The sequence below is a fragment of the Scophthalmus maximus genome, chromosome 10 (genome assembly GCF_022379125.1).
Source record: "Scophthalmus maximus strain ysfricsl-2021 chromosome 10, ASM2237912v1, whole genome shotgun sequence".
NCBI classification, from domain to species: Eukaryota; Metazoa; Chordata; class Actinopteri; order Pleuronectiformes; family Scophthalmidae; genus Scophthalmus; species Scophthalmus maximus.
In genome coordinates, this window is record NC_061524.1 from 24,067,991 (window position 1) to 24,094,759 (window position 26,769).

The 26,769-nt window shown below is 45.7% G+C and overlaps 1 protein-coding gene across 1 annotated transcript; it reads right to left on the reverse strand.

The window, feature by feature from the left end:
* Positions 1-4,252: 4,252 nt before the first annotated feature.
* Positions 4,253-26,007, reverse strand: LOC118283659 (serine protease HTRA1A-like). Its single transcript, XM_035605921.2, has 9 exons — positions 25,327-26,007; positions 18,004-18,103; positions 17,354-17,558; positions 8,202-8,396; positions 8,084-8,116; positions 7,883-7,997; positions 7,287-7,344; positions 7,070-7,165; positions 4,253-4,911 (listed from the first exon to the last, which is right to left on the reverse strand). The coding sequence occupies exons 1-9, from the start codon at positions 25,787-25,789 to the stop codon at positions 4,743-4,745; spliced, it is 1,434 nt and encodes a 477-aa protein (XP_035461814.2). The 5' UTR covers positions 25,790-26,007; the 3' UTR covers positions 4,253-4,742.
* Between the last annotated feature and the right edge of the window lie 762 nt (positions 26,008-26,769).

Here is a 26,769-nt window from a genome sequence, read left to right on the forward strand (position 1 = left end):
CAGTGCTGGTTGTACAGTCTCACAGCAGCAGGAAGGAAGGACCTGCGATACCGCTCCTTCACACACTTAGGGTGAAGGAGCAGGTCACTGAAGGAGCTGTTCAGTGCAGAGACAGCATCCTGCATGGGGTAGGAGTCGTTGTCCATCATTGATGATCGCTTTGCGATCATCATCCTCTCTCCCACCACCTGCACTGTGTCCAAGGGGCATCCTAGGACAGAGCTGGCCTTCCTGATCAGTCTGTCTAGTCTTCTCCTGTCGGCTGTTGAGATGCTGCTGTGTTGTGGGGGGGTGACTGCACCCGCGGAAATCCACCATCAGCTCCTTGCTTTTCCCAGCGTTGATCTGGAGGCGGTTCCACTGGCACCAGTCCACAAAGTCCTGAGTCAGTTTTCTGAACTCCCTGTCATCGTCATCTGTGATGAGGCCGACGATGGAAGAGTCGTCAGAGAACTTCTGCAGATGGCAGTTGGCTGTGCTGTTCATGAAGTCTGCAGTGTACAGGGTGAACAGGAAGGGAGCCAAGACCGTTCCCTGTGGCACTCATGTGCTGCAGACCACTGTATCAGAGACACAGTCCCTTGTCCTCACATACTGTGGGCAGTTGGTGAGGTAGTCTATAATCCAGGATGTGAGGTGGTGATCCACTCCTGAGTGCTCCAGCTTGTCCCCCAGGAGCACCGGCTGGTGCTTGCATATTGCATATGGTATTGGAGTTTTGATAACTGTGTAAGTAATTTTTCAAGCATAGGTACGAAACATTTCATGGTTCCTCGCTTAAATGTGACTTTAATGTGAATATTTGGTGCTTTTCCCTTTTATTATCTTCAAAGTTTCAATTCATTTAGCAATAATTTGATATTTATCTTTAAGCATTGCGGAGGTTTCACTTTTGGCTCTTAGTAAATTTGACAGGTGTCTGAAACTATGTTATCCATCTAAACCAGACAACTAATTGAGAAAATAATCAGCAGATGAATCCATAATCCAAAAAATCATTTGTTACAGTAGTGTTGTGGAGAAATTGATGAGGTTGATGCTGAATCAGGATCGTGGATGTCTTACGCAGAAGTTTTTATTCAGAGCTTAATATATTGAGGAGATTTCTGGTTGGTTACACAGATAAACTAGTGGTCAGTGCATTCGCATCCACAAAACCTCCCTATCCCGGTTTTGTTGGTGCGTTTAACTCTCTCCGAACCACGTGTCGTCATCCAGCACACAGAATGGCTCCATCTCCATAGAAACCCTCTGTCTCTGTCTGAATATAATCTGCAACATAGGATGTCCTGATATAATCCTATCATATATAAAACGAATATTAAATTAAATATTGGCTCCACCTTGATCAACTATTGAAGTAATATCCTGCTTAGGCATGTTAGAAATTTAATCGTATAGTATATAACAGTTTAAAATAATAGTTTCTAATGATATAGAATTCACATAAAAATATAGTATGAATGCTATAATAATGAATAATGGTGAAACAGCTACAGGGTCCTTTTTTTCTCAGTTATAAATACCTACATTGTATAGTTAACACTTTATCTTATGTCATGTTTTCATTGCAGTAATGCCGTAATGGAGTATTTACACAGTGGTACTAATAGGTAATGGATCTGAATACTTCTCACCACTGTGTCTAAATCAATGATAATGCAAATACAATAAAATATAATATAAAAAATTGTCTCAAAGAAGTTTAAAAATATTTAGTCAGTCTTTAAACTATAATCTTTACACATCTTAAATTAAGAAACAGAAAATTGCTTTATGGCTACAGCTTACTCATTAATCGATATATTAATTTGTAGCATATGTGTTTAATGTGTCAGTTCGCTCACATAACAAAACTTTCCTTTTGTGGGGGCTATTTGTTTTGTTTTTTTGCATACATTAACTCCAAAGAAATCTGTTTACAGGTCACCAGGGCTTTTTTTTTTTTACATCTCCATCTTATTGGTGGAATATATATCTTAAAACTCAGCAATATAAAAAAAAACCTGCACAGTGCTGCGAACCACTAATTTTCCACTAATTGATTGTTCTTTTTGGGTCTGTTTAATTTACCCTTTAAACTATGAAATTGACCCTTTAAGGTATGAGCAACATTTACAGGTTTGCTCTGCCAACGAGAAAAAAATCTTGTTTTACTTATTCCATGTAATGTCTCATTCAAGTCAATTTAATTGTATTATTAAAGAGTTCTATTAGTATCAGTATGATAGAAAATGTAAAACACAAATATAGTAAACTTTTTGAATACAATATGGTCTCAATACAATGTAACCAACGGGAATGTAATTCTATACAGCCAAGTCTGACTGTTGTGTGCTCACTGGATTGAATGTTCAATCACCTGGAGCATTCTGGAAACAGAGAGCAGACACATCGCCAACACAGGCACTGGTCTGGGGCCCAGACAGTGTCAAGTGGCGTAACGGTGAGTCACAAACAGCACAGGTCTGCGGGGCAAAGGGGCCCCGACTGTAACAACGCCAAAATGACCGTTACTAAGCCTCGGCAGACATCGCAACATCTCCTCCAAAGTGCGTGTGTCTTCATGAAGATGGGACACGGGGACACCTGTGGGAAAATGGCTGGTCTCTCTGCAGAAGAAGAAAGGAACGAATTTCCCATGGGAGCCATTTGAAATGTTTTTTAATGTGTTTTTGAGTTTTTTGTCCCATGTAACCAAAAGGAAATAGAATAACTCCTAGTGTATAGGAGCATACGGTTTTAAACATGTCAAGGAGTCAATAGTAAAGAGGGAAGTTCACAAACATATTTTTCAGATTAAGTCTTGTCTTGAATCAAAATTAACCAAACGACCAGAGGCTTTCACAGTCACTCAGTTTCCATAATCATTACGCAACATTTTTAGTAGAGCGATAAGATTTTGAAATATGCAACTGATATTCGGACATTCGGATTTCTGGCATCTATTTGAGCCGGCAGAGAGACTATCACTCCACATAATCACTGGTGAGGTAATGTGGCCATGCCCTGGTTGACTGATGGTTTTGTGCTCAGGTCTTGGCAGTTGAGAAGTTATGACTTCATCAACAGAAACACTTTACAGTTGAGTCTACATGCTACATATGTATATTGTTATCACAATGATGTTTTGTGCAGTTCTTGGAACGGACCAGTCAGTAATCACTGTTACTGCCAAGCGAAATAAAGTTTGTGCGTAACACTTGCCCGAAACGTCTGCAACACATTTGGATGTAAGACAAGAGCTGCACTACTGATGAAGCACCATGAGATGGCGGCAACATTTACACTCACAGATCTGTCTCGGTGTGTGTTTGGTTTGTTTTTTTTCAAAAGTTTCACCTTTGGCCTTGACCGCAAATATGTACATCTATCAACTGGGCTTCCAGTATGTAATTATACTTTGAAGATAAATATTTTTAAATGTCCCATAGATCCTTAAAATAATATGTGATTATGACACAGGCCTATGGGCTGCCTGACATCATGGGAAAGCATTTCTCCGTAATGTAGCTTCCATGAGGCGTGTGGCAAGGGAAAAAAGGGGATGAAGGACAAATATTCCCTGAATATATGAGGAATGGTCTGCGAATCACATGTAAAAACTGCAAAACCACGGCTGAATGACAACATTAGTACCTCAAATACTATGAGGAGATCTCCGAGTTAAGTTTAATCCATCTATAGACAGATTATTCATGTGAGATGTGGTTTGTTGCAAAGCAATCTTCTGCAAAGTTTCTCCAGTACAGATTTCACATTTATCAAATGTGTTTCCAGACTTGTAAATCTAAAAGCTGTTTGTAGTGTGTCAGATTCTGTAGTTCTCATAAGGTCCACTTCATCCTCTTTGTCCAAAATTCACGTGGCAAACAGAACTATCCGTATTCATGCGAGCCCCACATCTGTGGCCACTGCATTGTGGTTCGGATCTCTATTTGGCTCGCACTGCTGTCTCTGAGGTCAGTCCGCAGAGCCCCTGGCCCAGAAATCACACCAGACCAATATCAAACCCATGTGACGGCAATAAAATCTAATTTAAACCAGATCCTGATTGGTTTTATGCCCTTCTTTGTGTGTGTGTGCATGTGCACGAGCATTGGTTAAGGAAAACTGTGCACCGCCACAAAGAAAATATTGTAATGGAAGTGTGTGTGTGAGAGAGAGAGAGAGAGAGAGAGAGAGAGAGAGAGAGTATAGCACTGATTGAAAAAGAGGAGATGGAGAGAAAGAAAATGAGAAAGTCAGCATGGTGAGTGAAAAACAAAAGGTCAACCCTTTATTTTTTTTCGAGGATACAGCACATAATAAAAAACAAAAAAAAAATCTACAGTACATAAAAAAAAGAGTTTAAAAACAACAATTATACAAATCAGATTTGCCCAGAGTCTCTAAATTGCGTAAAAAAAGGCCAGACTGAGCAAAAGTCCTTATTAGACAAGAAAAAGCATGAAAAACAAATTTGTATGTTTGTGGCCAAACAGTAGTAGCGTTAATGAAAGTATTAAAGTGAAAACACACATGGAAAACAAAATAACAGTACTGCTTACACAGCATCTGCGCAGTCGTTCCTTTCAAGGCAAAACCAGAAATTTTCCTGGATGTGTGGCGCCACTGGCCTTTAGCCACAGGGAGAGGGTGTGTCACTGAAGCCCATCTCCATTTTAAGGTCCACTGGTGACAAGTAAAACCTAGCTCCAGCTCCTGTGGTGGGACTTTTTTTGTGGGGGGGGGGGGAAGGGTCAAGGGTCGATCTCCATTGGAACAACAGTGAGAATAGCGTCCTCATTTCCACGCCGCACCACTACCCTCAGGGTGCCCTCTTTCTTGATGGCGGCACTGACATCAGTCGCCGATGCGATCCTCTGACCATTGATGGAGATGATGACGTCGTGCTCTTTCAGTCCACCACTGGAGGAGAGAGAAAAAGGAATGACTCGTGTGGGGTCTGATTATGTTAGCAGAGTGACATGGCAGCATTTTTTACATAAGGTGGCGTATGGGTCTGGGAGGTAACACAAGCTGGTGATGGTGACGCACACTGGCTCACAGTCTGATCACGGTGTAACCACTTGAAGTGGAGTTGTTGCATGTCAACCCTGATCACTCTCTACCGGATTTCCTGTCAGCACTACACTGTATGACATCTCATTAATGCAGAAATACCCCAAAAAAACAAAAAACAAAGACAATAGTTTGATGCTGATATGGATATGATCTTAGTCAGGACATAGTTTGTAAGAAATCAAGTCTGGTGATATGCATACTTCTGTAAGGTTTTGTGATTGGTCTGTCAGATAGATAGATAAGTTATGGATTAAAATCTTATCTAAGATAGGTCTCGGCTACGGTAACGGGTGATTTCATTTTGGGAGGAATTTTTACGAGATCAGGCAAAACTTGATATTTTGAGTCATATCTTCACAAATACATGACATTTTAGGTCAGATACAGATGGGAATTAAAAAAATAAATAGCGTATAGGTGCTCAGCCTTGAGTCTTATTATTGTGAAAAAAATCTTTCATTGTTGTAAAAAAAAAAATGTCCTTCACACATTTATGAAAACATCAATGTTGTTTACTTCACATACACTGCTGCAGTAAATATTCACTTCGTCAGCACTTTCAAACTATTGACTATCAGTGTGAATATCAGACCTCCACAAATGCACAGCTTACCCCCTTTTGAGTAGTGTGAGCTAAAATTGGCCAGCTGTTTTAGAGAATGACTTGTTTGAATCAAAGCATTTATTTATGACCCACTCTTAAAGATTCACACCTCAAGAAGGAACCACTCAGAACGCAGTGAGAGACTGACTCACTGTTGTCGGGTTTGGTCTTTTCATGGAATTTGTTGACGACGACGACAAAAATATACAATATGACCTTTATCTTTTAATAATAAATGTGTACGTGTCCTCTTTGGACTAAAAACAGCTGGTTAATGGTCTACAGACGTAATTGCTCACAAACTATACTTAATGTGTTTCTAGTTTTACGTAAAAACAACATATCTGTGAGCACAATGTATGACAAACAACATCTGTTGTAAAAATGTAAATGACGGAGCGATAACGACGGGGCGGTTGCACAACAGGGTTAGCAAATGAAAACATTGCGTGCAGATGTACGACCATATTGAAAAAACAAAAACAAACTAGTAAACCTGAAATCACACCCAGGCCGAGGCAGTTAGCCGCAGCGGCATCAAAAGCTCACTCTCAACACAGCTACTTCATCACATCCACATGCGAGCACAGACCACCACACCTTCACATGTAACAGCAGCCGCTAGAACAACTGCGGCTCAGTCACGCTCAGCTGCTGTGACACCTCAACGCGGCGAGTGGAAGGGTCTCCGCGGCAGGGTCAAGATTCCCCCAAGTCCATAAACGAGCACAAAACAAGGCGAGATCAAACGCATGGAAGGGCAGGCCTCGGAAAAGAGCAGGGACTTTGAAAGGAACCACAGAAATGTGCTTATGCAAAAAAGCAGGGTGGTTTTACGCGATGAGCAAAGTCCGACGAGGCCTTGTAGGGGAGACCACTCTGAGTGGGCCGGCTGAGCAGGCGCAGGAAAACCACAGTGCAGCTAGTAACCTCCCTGCATGAGGTTTGAAGGAAAGAGCTGACCTCAGCATCTCTCTGCTGGAGCTGTGGCGCTGGCTGATTGGAGTGGGCCGCAATTGTGGGAGGAGGGGGATATTTTGGAAGGCCAGGCACTCCAGGCACGCAGGAGTGAGTTATGAATTCACGAGCTACTGAGACAGTTGTGTACGGGGGCTCTGTGTGTGTTGGTTTGTGTGTCAGTGCGCACACTTTGCAGTTCACAAATTAAAAAAGAGCAAAAAAAGGAAATATATACTGTCTATCTACATTGTGAGAGGGCAGTGGGAACTGTGTGTAGGAGGGGTGAGACTCTCGTGTGCATTAGGCCCACGTGTGTATTATCGCATTAATTGCCAAGGACAATACCTCATGGCTCAGGAAGAGCCAGAAACAACTTGCATTCGCACTTCAGTGGAAGACTTTACTGTTACAACGAAACGTGCCAAAAATCGCCCTTACACTGCAGCCGGTGTCTTGGCGATGACCTCCATCACGTAAGCTCCCGAGGCGATGTCAGGGAAGTCACGGTGTCGGGTCTTCAGCTCTTTGGCCAGTCTAGAGGTCGCACAGGGGAACTTAGTTATCACTGATCATTTTTGAGAGCACAATAACCAGAATAATTGACTACATTTCTGCAGATTTAATACTGATAATTCACTGCTGATGTGCAACTTACGCTGGAGTCAGGGTCATCATCCTCACACCAATATATTTCTTCTTAGCAGCTGCTCTCCCTAGAGACAGACAACCACACAATGCAAATACAATCATTCATCCTCTGGCGTTCACCAGTGAGTCCTTGGTTTCATGAAAGCTGCTTGCTGACCTCAAAAAATAAAAATGAGAGAAATCCCCAGGGAGTTTTTTTTTCTGTATGTGAGTGAAAGGAATATTACTTTAGACCAGACTGCGGATCGCAGATTGTCTCACTAATCTTGCACATGTGCGTTTCGTCATAAATTTGGGGAGGCTTGTTTTTTAAATTTATTTCATCATGTAGAAAATTCAAATCGAGCAGCCATGTAGGCAGTCACATATAAAATACACGTGGGTGTTGGGCCAAAACACTAGGCTGAAGAGCAGAAACACTAAAGGGACTTAAAAATAAATAAATAACCACAGAAGTGGTGTGTTAAATTCTGTATTTTACTGTACGTTGCATATAATCCCGGTCCAACTTTTGAAGCCAATTTTCACATTTGTCACATGTTCTGCGGGTGATCCGATAGAAGCAATGAGACTGAAAAAAGGATGGGTTGTTTAAGCTCGTACCTCTGGACTGTCTGTCGTAGGACTCCGCCAGGAACTGTCGGATTTTGTCTGAGGGTATGGCAAAGGAGATGCCCGCCGTCACTTTCAAGGTGTTGATCCCAATCACCTCGCCATCCTAAAACAGCAAACTTCAACTTAAGCGTCTGGGAACAAACAACTGAAAATTACAATCAAAAAAGTAAATAAGATACAGTTGCTTACCAAATTCAACAGAGGCCCTCCAGAGTTGCCGTACTGTGAAAAAGATACGCCGCTCATTATTTGAGTTCGTCGGAGAATCAATCAAAGTGTTTCCATAATAGTTCATGTTTCCACTCACATTGATGATGGCATCGGTCTGAATGTATTCCATGTCGGAGTTGCTCAGGCCCAGCTCTTTGCCCCCCCGCTGGGTGGTGCTGACGATCCCGGTGGTGACCGTATTCTGGAGGGAAAACGGGCTGCCGATGGCGACGACGAACTCCCCCGGCCTCAGGTCCGACGAATGGCCCAGCAACAGCACGGGCAGCTTGGTCTGCACGAGGGAGACACAAGGGGACAGTGTTCATATTCCCGGAGGCAGAATTTATAAGGACAACAAAACATGAGCCATTGCAGAATATGGACTTTTGCACGAAGGAATGTTAAATGCTTTAACATATACACAGAAAAGGTGTCATTATTGGATGACTTGGTAAATGTGGCTGTATTTTAAAGGTGGCCAGTACTGGTGGGACGTCGCAGAGAGATGTTGTGTGTGATAGTGAAAGCCAGACAAGAGATCTGAATGCCAATAATACAGCTACAAAATACAGTGTATGTAAAGTAAATGGAGAGCATGGCGGGTTAGGTGGAAGTACTGAATATTAAATTCATACCCTCATGAATGTGTTATCGTTACTGATTTGTAACGAGTAGAGCTCTGAAATAAAAATCTCCGTTACACAGTTCCTCAGTGCTGCAATCACTCAACAGATGACACGTGATAATGTGTTTTATGAGAGGACAGGGAGGAAATAATTACGGAAGAACCACAAGTCTTCTAAACACAACCCACTCAATGCTGCATGGCGATCCTCCCATATTAAATCAATGACCGTTTTTCCAGTGACATTCACGGCGAACAGGTCCACGATGGGCCGAGAGTCCAGTCTCGCCGACACATCGCTCGCTACTGCGAGTGTGTGCTGACAAACACAGATGCTGGAAAACCGACTGATATACGGCAAGTAAGCGTGAGCTCGGGTTACACCGAGCGGTGGAAACTGAGGCTCCTGAGAATGTGCCTCTGCAGACAGACACAGACAAGATATATGCATCCACCCATAGTGACGGTTTTCCTTCTCTGAATGAACTCATCGCTGTTGGGCAGCCGCAGTCAAGAGCCCACGCGCCACCACATCGCTGAGTTGAGTCTGTGCACAGACTCCAACGCCCTCACAGAAGGCGAGCACTATCTCGGGGAAAAAAGGAGCTGTGCTTCCCCTGTGTATCCATTTAGACTGCTCAGGGCTATAAATAGATGGCAGAGGAGGCTGTAAGGTAAGTCAGACAGCAACACAAGCTGGCAAACGCCGACAAAAGGACTCAGTGAAATATGCAAACCCAGGCAAATCACAAATCATATAATTCTCACTCACAGAACACGACACCCACGCTGCCCATGCATGCATACACGTTTCTCGTTTCATGGATGTCTGGAGAACTTAGAACGGACACCTGATTCAAAAACGTTGTTTAAACTAAATAAGACACCTGGATTCAACACGCACTTTTGACTGAGTTGTGTGTTAGACCTCGCTGTCAGCGATCGAGACCCTCGGGCTGAAGTTATTATTAGAGGATGACAAAGATAGTGATAGCCAGTAACTGAGGAAGAGAACCTTTCAACCGCACGTTGCACCTTTCCTTACACACACACACACACACACACACACACACACACACACACACACACACACACACACACACACACACACCGCGGCTGTGTTCCTGATGCCTGCAGACTTGTTTGAACAGTGTGAGGATGTTAAAAGCACACACACACACACACACACACACAGGCTGCAGATGGTGTGTACATAAACCAGGTAAACGGGCACCTGACAGAGGAGAAGCAGTGTGTCTAATCAGCCCTCGCTCCCATCCCCCTCTACACCATGTGATAAGAGTATAACCAGATGGAGAGAGGAAGCAAGAGCAACACACACACACACACACACACACACACAGCTGAGAGGGAGGACGTCAGGTGGATGTGAGTCACGGCCGTCACATTCAGGACTCACACTGCTGGTCACCATGGTGACCATAACAGCTAGTGATACTGGTGGTGCCATGGCGACTGTTGCAAACAGGTGCAAACCTTCTGACGTAGTTTAATAAATGCTAATCAAAGTTTTTTCTCAAGGTACACACACACACACACAAAATAAAGTCACAACACATTCAGAAAAATCATGTAGAAAGTCTGTAAAACACGTCGGTTTGCCGCCGACCGCACGGCGCCTGGGTGAGAAGTCAGGACAAACAGACTGCACCACTTTGTGAAAGACCCTCAGCTTGCGCATCACTTACTGATCCACTATTCAGCAACGTGGAACGCCTCGTGGAAAATCATCTCGCCATGTACTCTCCCTCGACCACCCAAGTCACTCACCATGCTATTTGAGAAACAAAAGGTTGCGATGCACTCGGCCCGAAGGGAACCACACGTGGGGGGAGAGGGCCAGGTGAATGAGGGGGACAACAAATACCACGGACCACAGGAAGGGAGTGAGACCAATGAGTCAAATGCAGTTTTGCTTGAGATTACATCGATGCATGCAGCCCGCACTGGCAGAAAGCAGCTCATCACCCAAAATAGATATCTTTTTCTTTTTTGGGGGGTTTGAGGACCAAAACAGCAACAATTGAGGAATATCTTGGAAAAACCCATCATATGCCTCTGCAGAGTTTCTTGAGAAAGATCTGATGTGGTCTACGAGAATAGCATCGTCGTTCTGAAAATGAGAGCTTCTTGTTTTGTTGGGCAGGGGACCACTTGTGTGTTGCCTCACACTGTCTTTGCCTGAACATCAGTGTGGCGGTGCCATGGAGTTCTCTCTTACATTATCCGAGGCAAACCACGCTTTTTTTTCCCCCCAAGTTCTCGAGTGTTTAGATACGAGAGAAAGGCAGGGCGTCAGATTCAACGAGGACTAAACAGCTCTGTTTGTCCTGACCGAAGACGTAGCGGCGCATGGGGTTGGAGGTTCATTTTTAAAAGCCATTGCACTAACTACCATTTTATGACTATAGGAGACCAGGTGCAAACTTTAAACTGCAGAGGAGCTGGGGTGGACTGGGGCCTAATAGTTTCTGAGTCACATGTGTACTTTAATACGCATACGAATACACACACACACACACACACACACACACCCAAACACACACACACACACACACACACACACACACACACACACAGAGAGGGAGGGAGGAGGTTGCCTGGGCATGAACCCTCCCAAACCTCCTCTGTAAATTAAAACCCACACACCTGGCAGCGCTCGGCTACACACCCCGACCACTTCAAAATACACAGATTCAAACACGCGGGCCGCGCTGGTTGGTTGGCCGGGTCGGTGTGTGACCTTAAACTGCGTACAAGCTCAGCCTCAGTCACTGAGGCGCTCCTGCTCCTTTCACTCAGGTGCCTTCAGAGCAGGGAAACATACCTCCATAAGTTCCACCTGGCAACGTTCGAACGCACACCGAGTGTGTTTCACCGTTGATGTCTGAACCCGTGGCCCCAGGGTTGCGCCAATGACAAGGGGACCGGTTTTTCAGCATGCTCGTGTATACCATCAAGTCGGAGGACCAGGAGAGCGGGGGACAGGGGGTGTGTTAGTTTGTGTTCCAGTCTGGATGCTTGTGAGCTGTGTGAGTGACTCATCTGAGTGTGTATGAATGCCTGTTTGTGCACGTTTGGAAGAGTGAAAAAAAACCAAAAACAGAATTGTAGGTGATGTTATCATATATATAAATAGATATTTTTACATAAATAAAAATTACACACGTCGTATATAATCGCAGAAGTCGATGCGAATCAAAGCCACAGTCCAACACATGAAGAACATCTTCCCCGCACTGCGGGGCAACACGCTCAGATCACGCCCCCGGCCGAGCCATATCCTTGCTGACACCGGTGCGGAAACCACTATGGTTTCCATATGTCGTCCGGAAGGGGTTTTCAGTCCGCGTAAGAGCAAACATATGTCTGCGAGTTCCGTGTGTATGTGTAGGTTTTTTTTGCGTGCGAGCTCAGAGTACTCGAGGGCGTCTCAGCTCTGGCCAGACACCGCAAAACTTTGAACTTCACAAATCACAATGATGAGAGGAGATGAGGTCTCATGTGGTCATTTGCTTCAGTAAAACTGCCTAAAATATATGAGCAGCACTTCTTTAACCATTTCAGAATTGACCTCGTATTTTGGATATGGTCCAGCCCTGAACTCGAACACAGACACTGGATGAATGTTTTCCTCTTTGCAGAGATAATGGTGGCAAGAGTAAAACCTATGATGGTAATACTAATACGTATATCTTATATATGTCTCGAGTGGTTATATTGCAGTCTAGACTTTTCTTTATTTGGCTGGGGGAGCTCACTGGAATCTCCTCCAGCAACTCCGAGGGTCGCTGGATCCCAGCTTCAGGTCACTAAATGGTTATAGTCCCTTTTGTGTTGCACTCTCCTGAAGCCTACAACAAAATTGTAGAGTATGACACGGGCAATAAAGGAGTTTGTGAGATAATTAAAGGCATAACAGGCTAAAAGAGCAACAACAACTCTCCCCAGAGTTAGTTCTACACAGGGGGACACAGTAAGTTTCACAGAGACACACGATTTCAGAGGAGGGTTACAAAACCTGGACAGAAAAAAGTAAAACCTCAAATTTGTGTGAACTAACCCTTAAGGCAGGGTAAGAGGATATCTAATGCATCGTGCCCTTGTGTCTAGTAGAGAAACTAACATTAGTGGTCAGTGAACGTCTCCAACGCTCCGTCTGTTTGTCTTCCCTCATTCGATGTGAAAAACGTCTCCATCATGCCTCATATGAATCCGGCAGGAGAAACAGTTTGGGGCAAAGGCCGCTGCCTCTCTCCAGCAGGCTTGCGAAACAATTTCACAGCCCAAAAGTAGGCCGAGAAAAAAGTGCATTAGGACCCGGCCCGTGTGTGTGTGTGTGTGTGTGTGTGTGTGTTCAGAGACATGCAGAAGGGAAATGAATCACATCCTCCTTTCCTCCTCACCCATCCTCTCTCTTTCATCCCTTGTCCCTGCAACCAAATGGTTCCCATGCTCAAGGATGCAGTAAGGTGGGAAAAGAGCCAAAGAGATCACACAATCAAACACACACACACACACACACACACACACACATGCACATACACACACACACACACGCTGATATGAATAATTGATTCAGTACTGTTCATCCAGGGAAATGCTGACATTGTATGAATGTAATGTGTAAAAAGCGCAGTGAACAGCAGAGCTGTGTGAAAGGGTGTGAATGGGTGAATGTGACCTTCCTGCACAGTGGTCGATATGACTAGAAAAGCGCAATATAAATACAGACCATTTACATCTCGGGAAACATTTACCAAATGTTGCTGATGAACAGATACTGTAGATGCAGCTACACCGGGGCGCATTCCTCTATTTCCTCTGTGCACATAAACACAGACACACGCACACACACACATAAATATTCCAATAATAGCCCCGTCCAGAACCAACACCAGGCAATTCTCCCGGAGAGAATGGTCTGGGAGTCTTAATACCAGCGGATGGGTATATAGCACAGGAACAAACAGTGCTATTGTCTTTCAGGGGGAATTGTGGGAAACATGAGGCCAGTACTCGTTCCACACTGCAACAGTTGGGAAGCGGATTTTTGTTGAGGTGAGTGAACTAGTTAGTTAGGCATGCTAAGGTTTGCAGCTTCCAACAGAGAAGATAAACACCAAGATCAATGCAGTCCGTACACTACTACAGTCGTATGTGCTTGGATTTGGAAAGGATAATATATATATAATACATTTTAAAAAGCTCTTACTCTTACGACACTAACTGTGCCCATGCTTACATATGATGGGATAACGTTCAGTTCAGTTCTGTTATTTCTGATATCTGCGCTTCAGCGTGAACCAAGTGTGATCAACGACTCGGACTCGCGACTGCACACGTCGTGTGATGAAAGGACCTGGAATTATATGGAAAGCTCCCTGCACACAGTACATTTAGGTGTTCTGAAGTCATTCCAAGACAGTATGGTTGCATGCAAGTCTGCGGAAGTTCAATATCAGTCAAAATGTCCTTCAGCGAGTCCAGCAAGTCCTTCCAGGTAAACACATCCAAATCAGTGAAAGTGTGTCCAAGTGAATATGACCATGTCCAATTTCTGACTGGGGGTTAGAGCGAGGACTTTTAAAACCTGCAGGACAACAAGTTCTATCTTTATTGGGCCGTTGCCACATCACGAGGCGCACCCATGAGCCTATTAGCTCCCGTCGTCCTTTCGACATATGGATCCATTTTCCTGGCCTTGACCACCTCCCTCTTCCTCTTTCCCCCTCACACTCTCTCCACAGGAACAAGTGAGTGCAGCACTTTCCCCCCTTCCCCTCTGAAGTTCCAGCTGCTGCAGACAGACTAATGTATTCCCCAGCGCTGAGGGGCAGACCACAGCCCAGGGAGCGGACTGGGCCATGCCACCAATAAAGTCCAAATTCACACAGACGAGGGAAGAGAGGCGAGACATTATTCTCAGGGAAAGAAATGAACCTTAAACTACCTCACTCATAAAGTGGAGCAATTGTCTATTGGTTATCTGCGGCCGCTTCTGGCGTACTGGTGTTAAAGAAGCAGTGATGAAGATGAGATCGTGGGAGGGAGGGAAGGATGGATGATTGAGAGCAGTGGTCAGCACCTATCAGAATATGAATTCATAAACCCAACTATGGTGAATTTGGTTCGAAACAGCCCAATTCATGCGTGTGTGAGTGCTTTCTACCAACTAAAACTCAAAAAGCTTCTTAATCTAAAGATGAAATGTTTGACCTCATTTAAAAACTTTTGTACTCGGGCGATCTTTATTCTTAAAATCTCAATCTTCAAAAAACAACTTAGAGAGCACGCATGACTTCCCCATCGCTTGCTGTTGCTGCTCAGTTTGACTGGCTCGAGAGCTGAGAGAGACAGAAGACTGAGAGGATATGGTTCACATTCTAAATTCTGTCGCGTACCCATCATACTATAATAGGGCTGCTTTCCCGCTGATCAGCATTCACACAGCACTTTCAACAGGAAATGCAAATTCATTTTTAGAACGGACACAGGCCACCAGTCATTCACACAGGCTGGTTATGACCGGGCACTGCACTAGAGTGTCCTGCTGAGTCACTTCTTCCCGTCTGTGTTGACAATAAATAGATCACTTCCTCAGTCAGTCCTTGTTTTAAAAAAAGACCATGTAATCATTAAATTCAGTCTTTTTAGACCCAAAGTCGTCCTTTTGTTCCCCAGACAGTGACTAATCTTTTTTTTTCATGTATATTTATACAGAATGAAGAATTGTTTCCTCCATCTCTTAGCCTACAAAGAAGTTGATATAGGAGGGGGGGGGGGGTCCTCTCTCCCTCAGCAACCAAAAGCTGTTTCAAAGTATAAATGGCCAAGCAAGACTTAAGGTACTGAAATTAAAAAGCATTGAGTATAAAATGTCTTTGGATCACTATATTTACTCTTTTAAATGTGATCATAAATGAAAACTATACTTGTCATCCGACCTTCTCATCACAACTCACTCATCCTTTAATTTCCTGCTTTATTAACTCTCACTGGCTCCGAAAACTCTCTCTCACACACACACACACACACACACACACACACACACACACACACACACAGTCATGAGTCATGAGACCACAGTTCACCTGGGGGCTTCATCACTGACTCGTGGCCTGGACGACCTGATCCAACGACTTACAGCCGATATCAAAACATATTCAGACGCTATGTTGAATTTGTTGGATTATTTACAGTCAGGACAAGTCCTGGTGTCATGCAGAGGACTGCTGCAAAATACATTCTCCGGGTGAAAGGCGGTAAAATACTTCGGCATTGCTCGCTGTTTAAACCAATACTTTGGTTATTAGGTATTTCTCATGTGTCTACAACATGAGGAATCAGTCTTTCCTGAATCTGAAACAAGGCGCTGTACACAGCACAGGCTGAGCATGCGATGTGGACGACCATGGGAGAGAATGAAGATCAGTCTGTCACCAACAGACCGAACAGCTTTTATCATAGGATGAACAAAAACAAAGCCGCTGTCACTGCTCTTCAGCGCGCACTTCCCTCACGCGGTCGGCTGAACAAAAGCCTCAGTGTTTCGGCCTCATTCCGAAACTGGACGTCTTTGTGATGCACCTTGCGCCGCTGTCATGGACATCTACTCAAGCCGCGTCACCCAGCCATGAGAGTGAGCTGCCTAAACGCACCCTGCGACTCCCAGTCAATAGGTCCTGGCTTTGTGCCTCGCATTCCTCCTCGGCTGTGATCAACGCGTATCATCGTGGCTGCCCCCTCGCACCCGGCCGACGAGGAGGCAGCCACAGGCGGACAGGGGCACGAGGGCACCAAGAGAAAAGGTGTGGAGAGAACGTCCGTCACGCGGCCTCCGTTCTTTTGCATACCAGTGCAGGCTTTACACCGGCCACAGGTTTTTTTTGGGGGGGGGGGGTCTTTCGGTAACAATTGACTGCAGCCTCTCGTGAGAAGAGCTGTGCGATACCTGTCGGTTGTTTTTGCAGCCTGTCGCGTTTGATGCCAACGGGATCAGGGCTGACAGCCCGCCGGCTGCCTTCTAAAGCCCCGTTTGGCTGCACCTGCGTTCTCACTTTACTCCGCTCATGCTCTAAATGCGAGTTAAGAACATTTCCGAGGCACACTTTAATCGCCTGGCTTTCCAATGTCCCGACGCCCACTGAGCAATGCGTTCATGTTTTGATCCCAGAGGGCGTTGCCAACAGAACCTTGGCTGTTTTTCCCACTCCGAGTGATTCATAAATCGTTCAATTGTGAAAAAAACATTTGCCTATTACCTTTCTCCTGGTGGTTGGGCAACCAGGGGTCTATGCTTGCACAGAGACCAAACTGTTTCCTTTTTAATTTCTTAGATATGACGCAAAGTGTTGGACTGACTAGCATCGGCGGATGTGACATGACATAAGTAAGTGTAACACTGTAATATTTATTCTCTCATCTCACTCCCTCAATCGATTCCTTGAGAAGACACCTGGCTGAGACAGGCGGCGACATCATACAAGCGAGCAGAAAACATGTGGGTGTGTGTGTTAGTCTCATCGACATTTCACATCGGTGATGTCAGTGCAGCTCTAGTTGCCACTCTACTGGTCGGGTGTGTTTCCTGGCCCACTGACCGGCGCATCGATCTGGATGAGGGCGATGTCCGATTTCTCGTCCACGTCCTTGATTTTCGCGTCGTAGAAGGCGCCGCTCTTTAGCTCCACTTTCACCCGGTGCTTGTTGGCCACGACATGGGCATTGGTCACAATCTGGCCGTCCTCCGACACCACGAAGCCAGAGCCGCTGGCCACTGCCACCTCCCGCTTGGAATAGGTCATCCTGTGGGGTGAAGGGGACAATGGTGGGAGAGAGGAGGGAGGGGTCTTCAGTCTTTCAACAGACGTCTTCAGGGGAACACAAACGAGGAAACCAAAACTCATGCATCGCATCACAGCATCGTACACTGAAGTTAAAGACGAAAGCATGTGAGGTTTAAAAACTGGGAAAACAGAAAGAACCACAGTGACAGACGGAACAGAGGCGACGGAAGACGGAGAATCGAGGTGTCGGAGACGAAGGGGAGGCAGAGATGAAAGAGCATCAAAGCTGTGGAGACGGCGAAGAGAAAAGATGTTGGAGAAGGCTGAGAAAGGTGCACAGGTGGGCTGTAAACGTGAGTGTGTTTCAGTCTGGCCCCATACACACACACACACACGCGCACACACACACACACGCGCACACACACACACACACACACACACACACACAGATGCACAGCTCTTACTTGCGGTAAAGTTCAATGTGAACTACAGACGGGGCAATTCTCTCCACCACGTCTGCGATGAAGTTGTATTTGTGTCTTGGGCTGTCTGGATTGTCCTGAGCTGGAAATGCAACAGACACACACACACACACACACACACACACACACACAGGACGTCAGACGAGTAAAAACAAATAGAAAAGGCACTGACACACTGCATGATGTAAGAGCTGCGTGAGAATAGAAAACCGTCGGATGAAAGTGCCCTTTATCATAACACAGAGGAGGAAAAGGAGAGACGACAGTTCCTCTGCGGCGGAGACTGTCTGGGTCAGGTCGCACACACACGCAACGCACGCTCACTTGCAAATATTTAACCTGGGAAATGAACCAAATACATATTTAACCTTCACCTTAACCCTCACTGCCTTCCTCCATAGTTGATTGCATATCCTTAAAGCGTCAACAGGTCTGATGTCAAGACCAAACTGGTGCTCACGCACACATATACTGTCTGAGACTGTATGTACGAGGACTGCCAAAACGCAGTGAATCACCCACCCCGCCATCTACCCAGCGCTGGGCAAGTCAGGAAATGTTGACTGATTTACCTGGTAATTAAGTCCTACCCCAGAAGACAGTTAAACCCGAGCTATGAATCAAGACTCCCCAGAGCTTTTCATCCCTCCGCTCCTGAACCCTCATTCTGCCACGTAACTCCGAGCACTCCGTCTCGCGGGGGAACATTTTTCAGCCGTTACGTTCTCCTGGAGGACAAAGTCAGAGGCGGCCCCGGGGCCTTGGGGTGTCGCGGGTTACGGTGAAGGGGTAAAGGGACGAGAGAGAGAGAGAGAGAGAGAGAGAGTTTTCCGCGCGAGGTGCCGCTTATCTCACACGAGCACGGACTGAGCAACGTCTTGACACATTCCGCTAAATTATATGGTATGAAAACATTTGCCGAACCACAGGAGGGAAATTCTGGTTTTATATGACGACTGTATCACAGTCTATCTGTCTGTCTGTCTGTCTGTCTGTCTATCTGAGGCTTGGAAACAGTGGAGCTTTGTCAGGCATATTTTACCGCTGAGGAAGATTGAAAGCCTTTTTAGATTTTTAAGTATTTTGTCATTCTGTACAGAAGAAAGTGAAGAGATAACAGAAGTGAGGTGAATTTCATCCATTGTCAAAGAAATATAATTGTCGAGAGATGTCACTCAGGACCACACGTGGTGGAGCACCGCGGTGGTGCTGGAGGAAAGGTCAAAGGGTCGCCGGTCATCATGAGGATACGTATGGTCGCGGCGACTGCTGCCTCCTCACACATACGCAGGACTTTACTACCAGACGCTGGGGCCTACTGGGGCCTACTGAGGGCTTACAGTAAAAGCCCAGCGGTGACGATTTGTCAGAAAATGTGAATTAATGAATCAAACGGTGCGAACAGCTCAGTAACATTATAGGGCCAGACGCATTATTTTGCTGCTGAGCTGAGATTAGAAAGACTTGACTGCTGGAGGATTCCGTTGACTTACGAGTCAAAACGGAAAAGCAGCTGTCTCCTCAGATGCCAAGAAGTTGCTAACTCATCCTAAACGTTTAACTCTGTTGCGTGGAGGGAAAGAAGGAATGCGAAGCTTCCCGATTAGTGTCTGACCCGAATTCATCCAGCCACTGAATCGTCGCCAAAGGTAAAAACAGTAAATCAACGGACGGTTGTGCATTCAGGTGAAAGTTCTCTGTAGGTTCATCACGAAAGAGCGACCGCTTCCACACTATTTTCACATGATCATTCTATACGTGGGGAAATAAAAAGACATACACGAGCAACATCCGTACAAGGAGGTTATAGAAACTGGAGTAAGACACAATGACCAACATTAGGCTGTCAGCAGGTGAGCAAGTTACAGAAAAGGACCTTAATAATTGGTTTTTAAAAATTGGCTTCTCAGAATATCACTTCTTGTAGGCAAATGAGCTATTAGGGCTTCCACTGAGCCATTCAAAATTAGTTTGCAATCTTATTGCTAACTGCAGCTAAGCCCTCTTGAAAGCAACCTGTGGGTCAGAGTGAACTTGCACCAACAAGATCAGGACACATTCTGCCTCTACATAATCCCCCCAACCCCTTTCTGAGGGCCTTCTAATCCTCAATACACTGCGTCATTAAACATCATTACAAATACAAATACCGAAATAATCATGCATTAATAAAAAATTTAAAAAAAGCAAATGCCTGAAATTCATTCTGATATTACTAACGACGCTGATCAACAATGAGACATTTTCAATGCCTTCAACCTTAACAAGATCCACGCAGATTCAAAAACATATGAGGACGGACAAAAACTATAAACTATATGGGGAAAATGACCACGAGTAAGACAGGTAAAGGAAGTCAGATTCACACTTACTGTAACAGAATGATAATACTGTGATAAACGCTATTACTGTACAGGACACTTGTTGTGAGACTGAGGTAAGGTTTATCCTGTGCTGTCATTCTGGTGAAGACCAGATTGAAACCCAACTACAGTGTTGTGGGTCTCCGGTCCCACTATGTCAGTCAAGAGGTTGGTCCGTAGTTGACGAGGAGGAATCGGGTCAGGGTTTGCGTGTTTAGATGTGTCTGAACTACACATGAGGAAGAAAGGATTCAACCCATATGGAATACATAATGAGAGAGGGATGGGTGGGTTAATGACTCTTGGGTTAATCAAAATCTTGAAAATAAAAGATTGCAATCGTGCTAATGACCCTCGGTTAACAACAACCACATGTCTCAAAGGTTATTTCTGGAGTCAAATCAAGCATTCAGTGATGGGAAAGTCCTTCAAACGGAACAATTCTCTTTTTCTGGCCATCTCTGTCTTTTTTTTTTACAATCACAGAGCTGATGAAGCCCCCCAGCTTCATAACCCCCCCCCCCCCCCCCCCCTTCACCACAAGGGTCCCAGCTCAAGTTCTCAGCCTCTATTCTCCTTCAGCGTTCCCATACGTAGTACCTGCTGCGTTTTTCCTATCCTCTCCACCGGGGAATAGACGTGAATACAGTAAGGTCAAACTCAGGAGTTTGTCGTTCACATTTGGCGAAGGCGACAGCCCTCAGAAGTTCAGGACAAAGTCCGGACGTCAGTGCATGTCTGAAGGCAGCTCTAGTTAAGTGAACACTGGGCAAGAGATGGATTTTGGTTCAATAAGCATATTCAATGATTAAATTGTGAGATCATGAATCATTTCATTTTGACGAGGCTCAGCTTTTCCTCCGTCGAACTTCTTCCTGCTGTTTATATCTTTGACACATTTTGAGGTGACCCACTGTCCAACTGCATGAGTAACGAACCATACTTTTCCATTTCTAATTTAGTTTCAGTTTGAGCTAATCAAAATGACTGAATGAGAGAGCACACCAGGTTCCAGGTGACTGCAAAGCCATTTGTGTGACTCTGAAGCTCTAAGATTTAAGCGTCAATGCAACACGTTAAGATTTATCATGGTCCAACTTTAGCAAGAGGAGCGAGAGAGGAGGTCTGGAGGGGAGGATGGAGAATGACCATCTGGGGGAGGAAAAAAGGTCAAACAAACAAAACAGAAGTCAGAATTGGATGAAATCGTAGGAAAAACTGTCCATGAAAGAGGCTGCAGCAAAGGTGGTCGAGCAGGGGGAGAGAAATACAGAAATAATAGGCAGGAAGGGGAATAGATGAAGAAACCAGGCAGACATGCAGAGACAGGAGCAGAGACAGAGTCTGATAGGACGACCTGAAGCGCAAAGATTATGTTTTAATATTGTGAGTGGTTTAGACAAGTTGGGGAGGAATGTGCACATTCAGCACAATGTCACCAGCCTGAGTCACAGAGCGCATTCAGCAACATCAGCTGTCAGCGCCATCACGGGCAGTATGGTCTCGTGTGGGGCTTTCAATTTGATCAAAATCGCAACAGATGGTTAATAAATCTACTACTTTAGTTATATAGATTCCTCGTGTTAGGCAGCCAAAAATGCAGTCAAAACTGTATGACTTGCGGCACCACCGTGGTCTAGTATCATTTCAGCATAAGATTCCAGCCGGGGATCTGTGCTGCATGTCCTCCCTCGGTCCCGCAGCAACTTCCCTGTGAGTTCTCCACTGTCACTATCCATCACGGCTTGGAAATGCTGCAAACGTTATGTTGTTGTTGTTTTTTTTTAAATGGGTCATTTTTTTTTAACAAATAAGGTCATAGCAAAATATTTGACCTAATTTTTCCTTGCCAAAATGAACAGCATGAATAATGGCCATCCAAAACGTCCAGACAAGAGATGACATCATGCAAAGTGCACTTGCATATGTTTTCTTAACACGGGGCCCGGCTGCAGGGCAGTCGAATGTGCTCGGAGAGGGCTGGGCTTCTTTTCATTGTCAAAGTGCACGGCCCCCATCACGTCTCTGGCTGAGCTTCATTGCGACGAAGGAGACGCGCTGGACGCTACGACAGAGGACATTAAACTCCGACTGCCTGGCCAGAGGCACAGCTGAGGTACCGGAGGAAATGTGACTCGCTTTTACTGCAGCGATGGAAGTTTTACACCGGGTGCCTTGGAAAAATCCATAGCGCTCACCACAGTCTTGCTCTGGTTCAGACATGGTTAGCCGTCTAGGAATGACTTGACCATTTAAGTTGCTTACATGACTGACACACAAATGTGGCGTTACAGTCTACCCTAGCACCGCGCCCGCACAGTTTTTGATCCACATAAACCTTTCCCCCCCCCAAAAATATGGGTTGCTAATTTTGTGTTTTCCTTGGTGCCCCTTTGCCTGTTTTTAACTGTCTTCAGCAGAGGAGGGATTGTGGCTTTGAGTCGGTGCCAGGCATTCCTTCATGTGACTGTGATTTATGAGTGACAACAGAAACAGACAGGAGGAAGTGAGACACAGAGAGAGAACGAGGAGAAGGAGGACGGAGTTGGGTTTGGGGGGGGGCAGTACGTTGTCCAAGCCTTGAGGTAAGGTAAAGGTCAAACAGGTTTTCAGTTGCACTCATAGTGCCCACTTTGCATGAGTAAAACACACACACACACACACACACACACAGAAAAAAAACTGAAGAAAGATACAATGTTTTTAGCACATGTAGCCTCACATCTGTGCAAGTGTATTTGGATCTGCCAGTTTTTAAGTTAAATCACACACACACACACACACACACAGAGCACAGCAGTAATGATGATGAACGCCTCACTAATTTAACTGTACAGACCCACATTCTCAGTCGGGGCTGTGCTGTTTCATGAAGCGGCGGCGACGAGGAATGATGCGTGTTCATGATTGCGCTCCACTGATTAGGGTGAGATGCTTTTCACACGACACTGAAACACTCGCGCATATCAATTATTTCAGATGGATCAAAACAAACTACAGTACCGGTCAAAACATCCCCATGTTTTTCCAGGTTAAAAATAAAAAGCGTGGGTCACCAGAACCTGAAAAATCACGTAAATGTCATGGGAAACACTTTTTCATGGATTGAGATATTGGTTGACGTACAGTTTGCTGCAGCAATGGAAGTAAATGCAAAAAAGTCATACGGTAAGTAATAGACAAAGACAGAGTTTCATCCTACAGCAAGATAAGCACCCAACACTTCTGAAGAAAGGAACTGGATGGGGGCAGCACGGTGGGTTCTTCATCCGCATCCCGGTTCAAACCAAGAACCCTCTTGCGGTGAGGCGACAGCGTTAACCTACTACACTATCTCCAGTAAAATAGTGTCAAAAGGTGTCAACATTTAGAATAATACAAACTCTTAACACACAACTTTAATGAAATGCCTTGAAGCATACGTTTAGGTACAGAACCTTCCAACATGACCTGAACACACAAAGTGCGGGAGCTACTGTATCAGCAGCATTATTAGTAGTTATAAGTTGTTATAAGTTTAACAAACAAACATGGATGGGACATTGATAAAGGTCAGAGAGTCGTGACAGCGGCTGCATCAGAGTAGCACATTTTGAAATTAAATGATCTTATCGGCAAATTGGTTGTGTGTCTCTGTGTATGTTGCCCTGCGATACGTTGTCCACCTGTCCGGGGTGAACCCCGCCTCTGGCCCAATGTCAGCTGGGATTGCCTCCAGCCTCATTGCGGGATCATGGACCGATGGAACTAGACGGAGGCTTCATATGATCGAAGAGCAGCACAGTCTTTAAAGCTACAGTGTGCAACATTGAGAAGAACTGATTGCTGCTGCGTCGTGTTGAATGCGGTTGTTGCACAAAACGGTTCAGAACACGTCGCGTTCGCGTTGAATTTTCAGACGCTGCCGGAAACCGGAAATGGAATCAGCGGTGTGCCACCATAAAGTGTCCCCTGTCGGTCGCTCCGTTGGTTGCGGTTTGCAACTTTACCACCAGATGCCGCCGGGAAATAACAAAAATTACACACTGGGGGTTTAAGTCAGACAAACTGAAATGCCATGAGGCTGCTTTGGGATCAACTGGACAGGAGGTGAAAGCGAGGCAACCTGCAAGTCCAACTGTGTGGGAACTTCTGCAACAGTATTGGAACAATATTTAATTTCCACTGTAGAGAGAAAGTCATAAATATGGCTGCTGGATGAGTCAAATTCAACAAGAAGATTCCATGATTCCACTTGTTTATTCATTTTATTCTTTAATTTGAGACACTGAATCACTGAGGTCACTTTCCCATTCAGGTGAAAGGGTGTAAATGGTTAAGTAGTCTCAGATGTTGGGAGTCCACTGTGAATTTAAATAACAGCTGGAAAAATTGAGGTAGGCAAACTTTGAAAACTCTTTTTCTGCCCAGCTAATGTGTAGCAGACTGCCCTGGCATGGTCCGTATAAAACAGTCAAACAGATTACGGCCATGTGACTGCACGTAATGCATACCAGAGATAATCCAAAGGCTCAAATCAAGCTGTACATCAGGGGGAGAGCTCATGACTCCATTGAGCCGGGCGAAGGGTTCTCTGATCGAGTCTAATTGGGATGCAGGGACAAGAGGGACGCGCACATGAATAGTGGCCCCTTGTTTTCCCAGACACACATGGGGATTGTGTGCCACTGAATGCAGCTTTTAGTAAAGACATCTGTGTCAAGTTCCCAGTGGGGGATTGAGGGGTTGTGCTCAGGAGCAAATTGAGGAGAAACAACCCCAGGACATGTAGACATGCACCTATACCTGAGCCCCAGGGTCCTGCTGCAAGAGGTCATGTGGCCCACAACAGTTTCCCCCCGGCACACACTCGTCTTGTAACTAACCAGTAATAATCTCTGACGCTTTTACTCGATATCCGAGTTTGTTTGGGGGGGGTCTTGTTTATCCGGGTTGACATTACCTTTCCCGCAGGCTCCCCGCTGGATGAAAAGAACAGGTGGCTGCTGCAGCTTCTCCGCCCGGCGGCTGACCCTCTTCAGCTCGCAGACGTTGCGGTAGGACACCCCGTCGCTTCCACAGACAGGCTCGGTGGCTTTGCACGCGCAGACCCCGCTCTTGCTCCTCCTGCGCACCGTGACGGTGTACGCCACGCCGCCGGGCACGGAGCACTCCAGCCCCTCTCCGCACACGGGGTCCCCGAGCTTCCCGCTGCCGCCGCACGCCTCGCCCTCAGCGGACGCGCACACCGGGCAGCAGTGGCATGCGTCGGGGGCCTGACCCGCCGGGCAGTCCGCCGGTAGCCGGGGACACAAGGACTTGTCACACCGAGCAGGACATCCGACAACATACCGGCTGGAGACTTGCGCGTCTGCCGGCGCGGACGCCACGGCTGCGATTACGCACAACAACAGTGACCAAAACATGATTCAAAGTCCCCAAAAAAGAAGAGGGAAGAAGACGTTTTAAAAAGTTAAATAGAAGGTGAGGAGAGTTCAGAAAGTTCCCTCTCTGCACGCAGCGCTGTGAGACGAGAGAGCTCAGTGGCGCAGAGGGGGGAGTGCGCTCAGCCCGAGAGGCATTTAACACAAACTCCGCTGCGCAACCAATTACGCGACTTTACGTCTCTGCTGGCAGCGCATCAGAGAGGCGAGTCGCTTTTCAGACACTCACAACAAGCCCGGGCATTGGTGGGTCTGCGTGACGCACGGAGCGGAAGAGCTGCGCCGCTCTCTGCGTGGCTGGAGCGTCTCCAAAAGGCGCGAGCGGTGACATGGTGAGGGAAGAAGAGCAAGGGAAAGGTCAGAGAGGTCAAGGTCAACTTCAGAAACTGTCCTGACAGACGACCACATAAAAGCTCAAGGACATTTCAGCCGAAACCAGTTTGTTTGCTGAGTCCCCTCCTCACATCCCCTTGGCCTATTTTCTTCTCTTTTTTACTGTTCCCGTACATCAGTCACTCCTGGCATCCACACAAGCCCTTAAGGATAATTAGGAAAATCAGAGATGGGAAAGAGTCGGGTGGATTGTGGGATTTTGCGGAGTTAATGTGGCGCTTTCATGTCGCCTTAACAAACCAGCCAAATGTGTTCTAATTGGAAAATTGCTAAAAGAACATCGTTTATCCATTTATCATGATCTAATCCCAACTCTGCGGGTTCCGAGCAGCCAGCCTGCAGGGAAACAAAATGGCCACATGTAAAGCTCACGAGTAAACGTGTCAGTCCTTTGTATTTCTTATACAGACTCCATGTCCCCCGTAGGACAATCTATAAATTGTTTGTCGTTGTTGAGTTTCCAGCATTGACGGAATAAATGTTACCGTTGGCAAACAGCACACTTCTGTTGTCTGTGGTGAGCTGTAAACGATCTGAGTAAATACAGAGGCAATGAATCAGTGTCATAA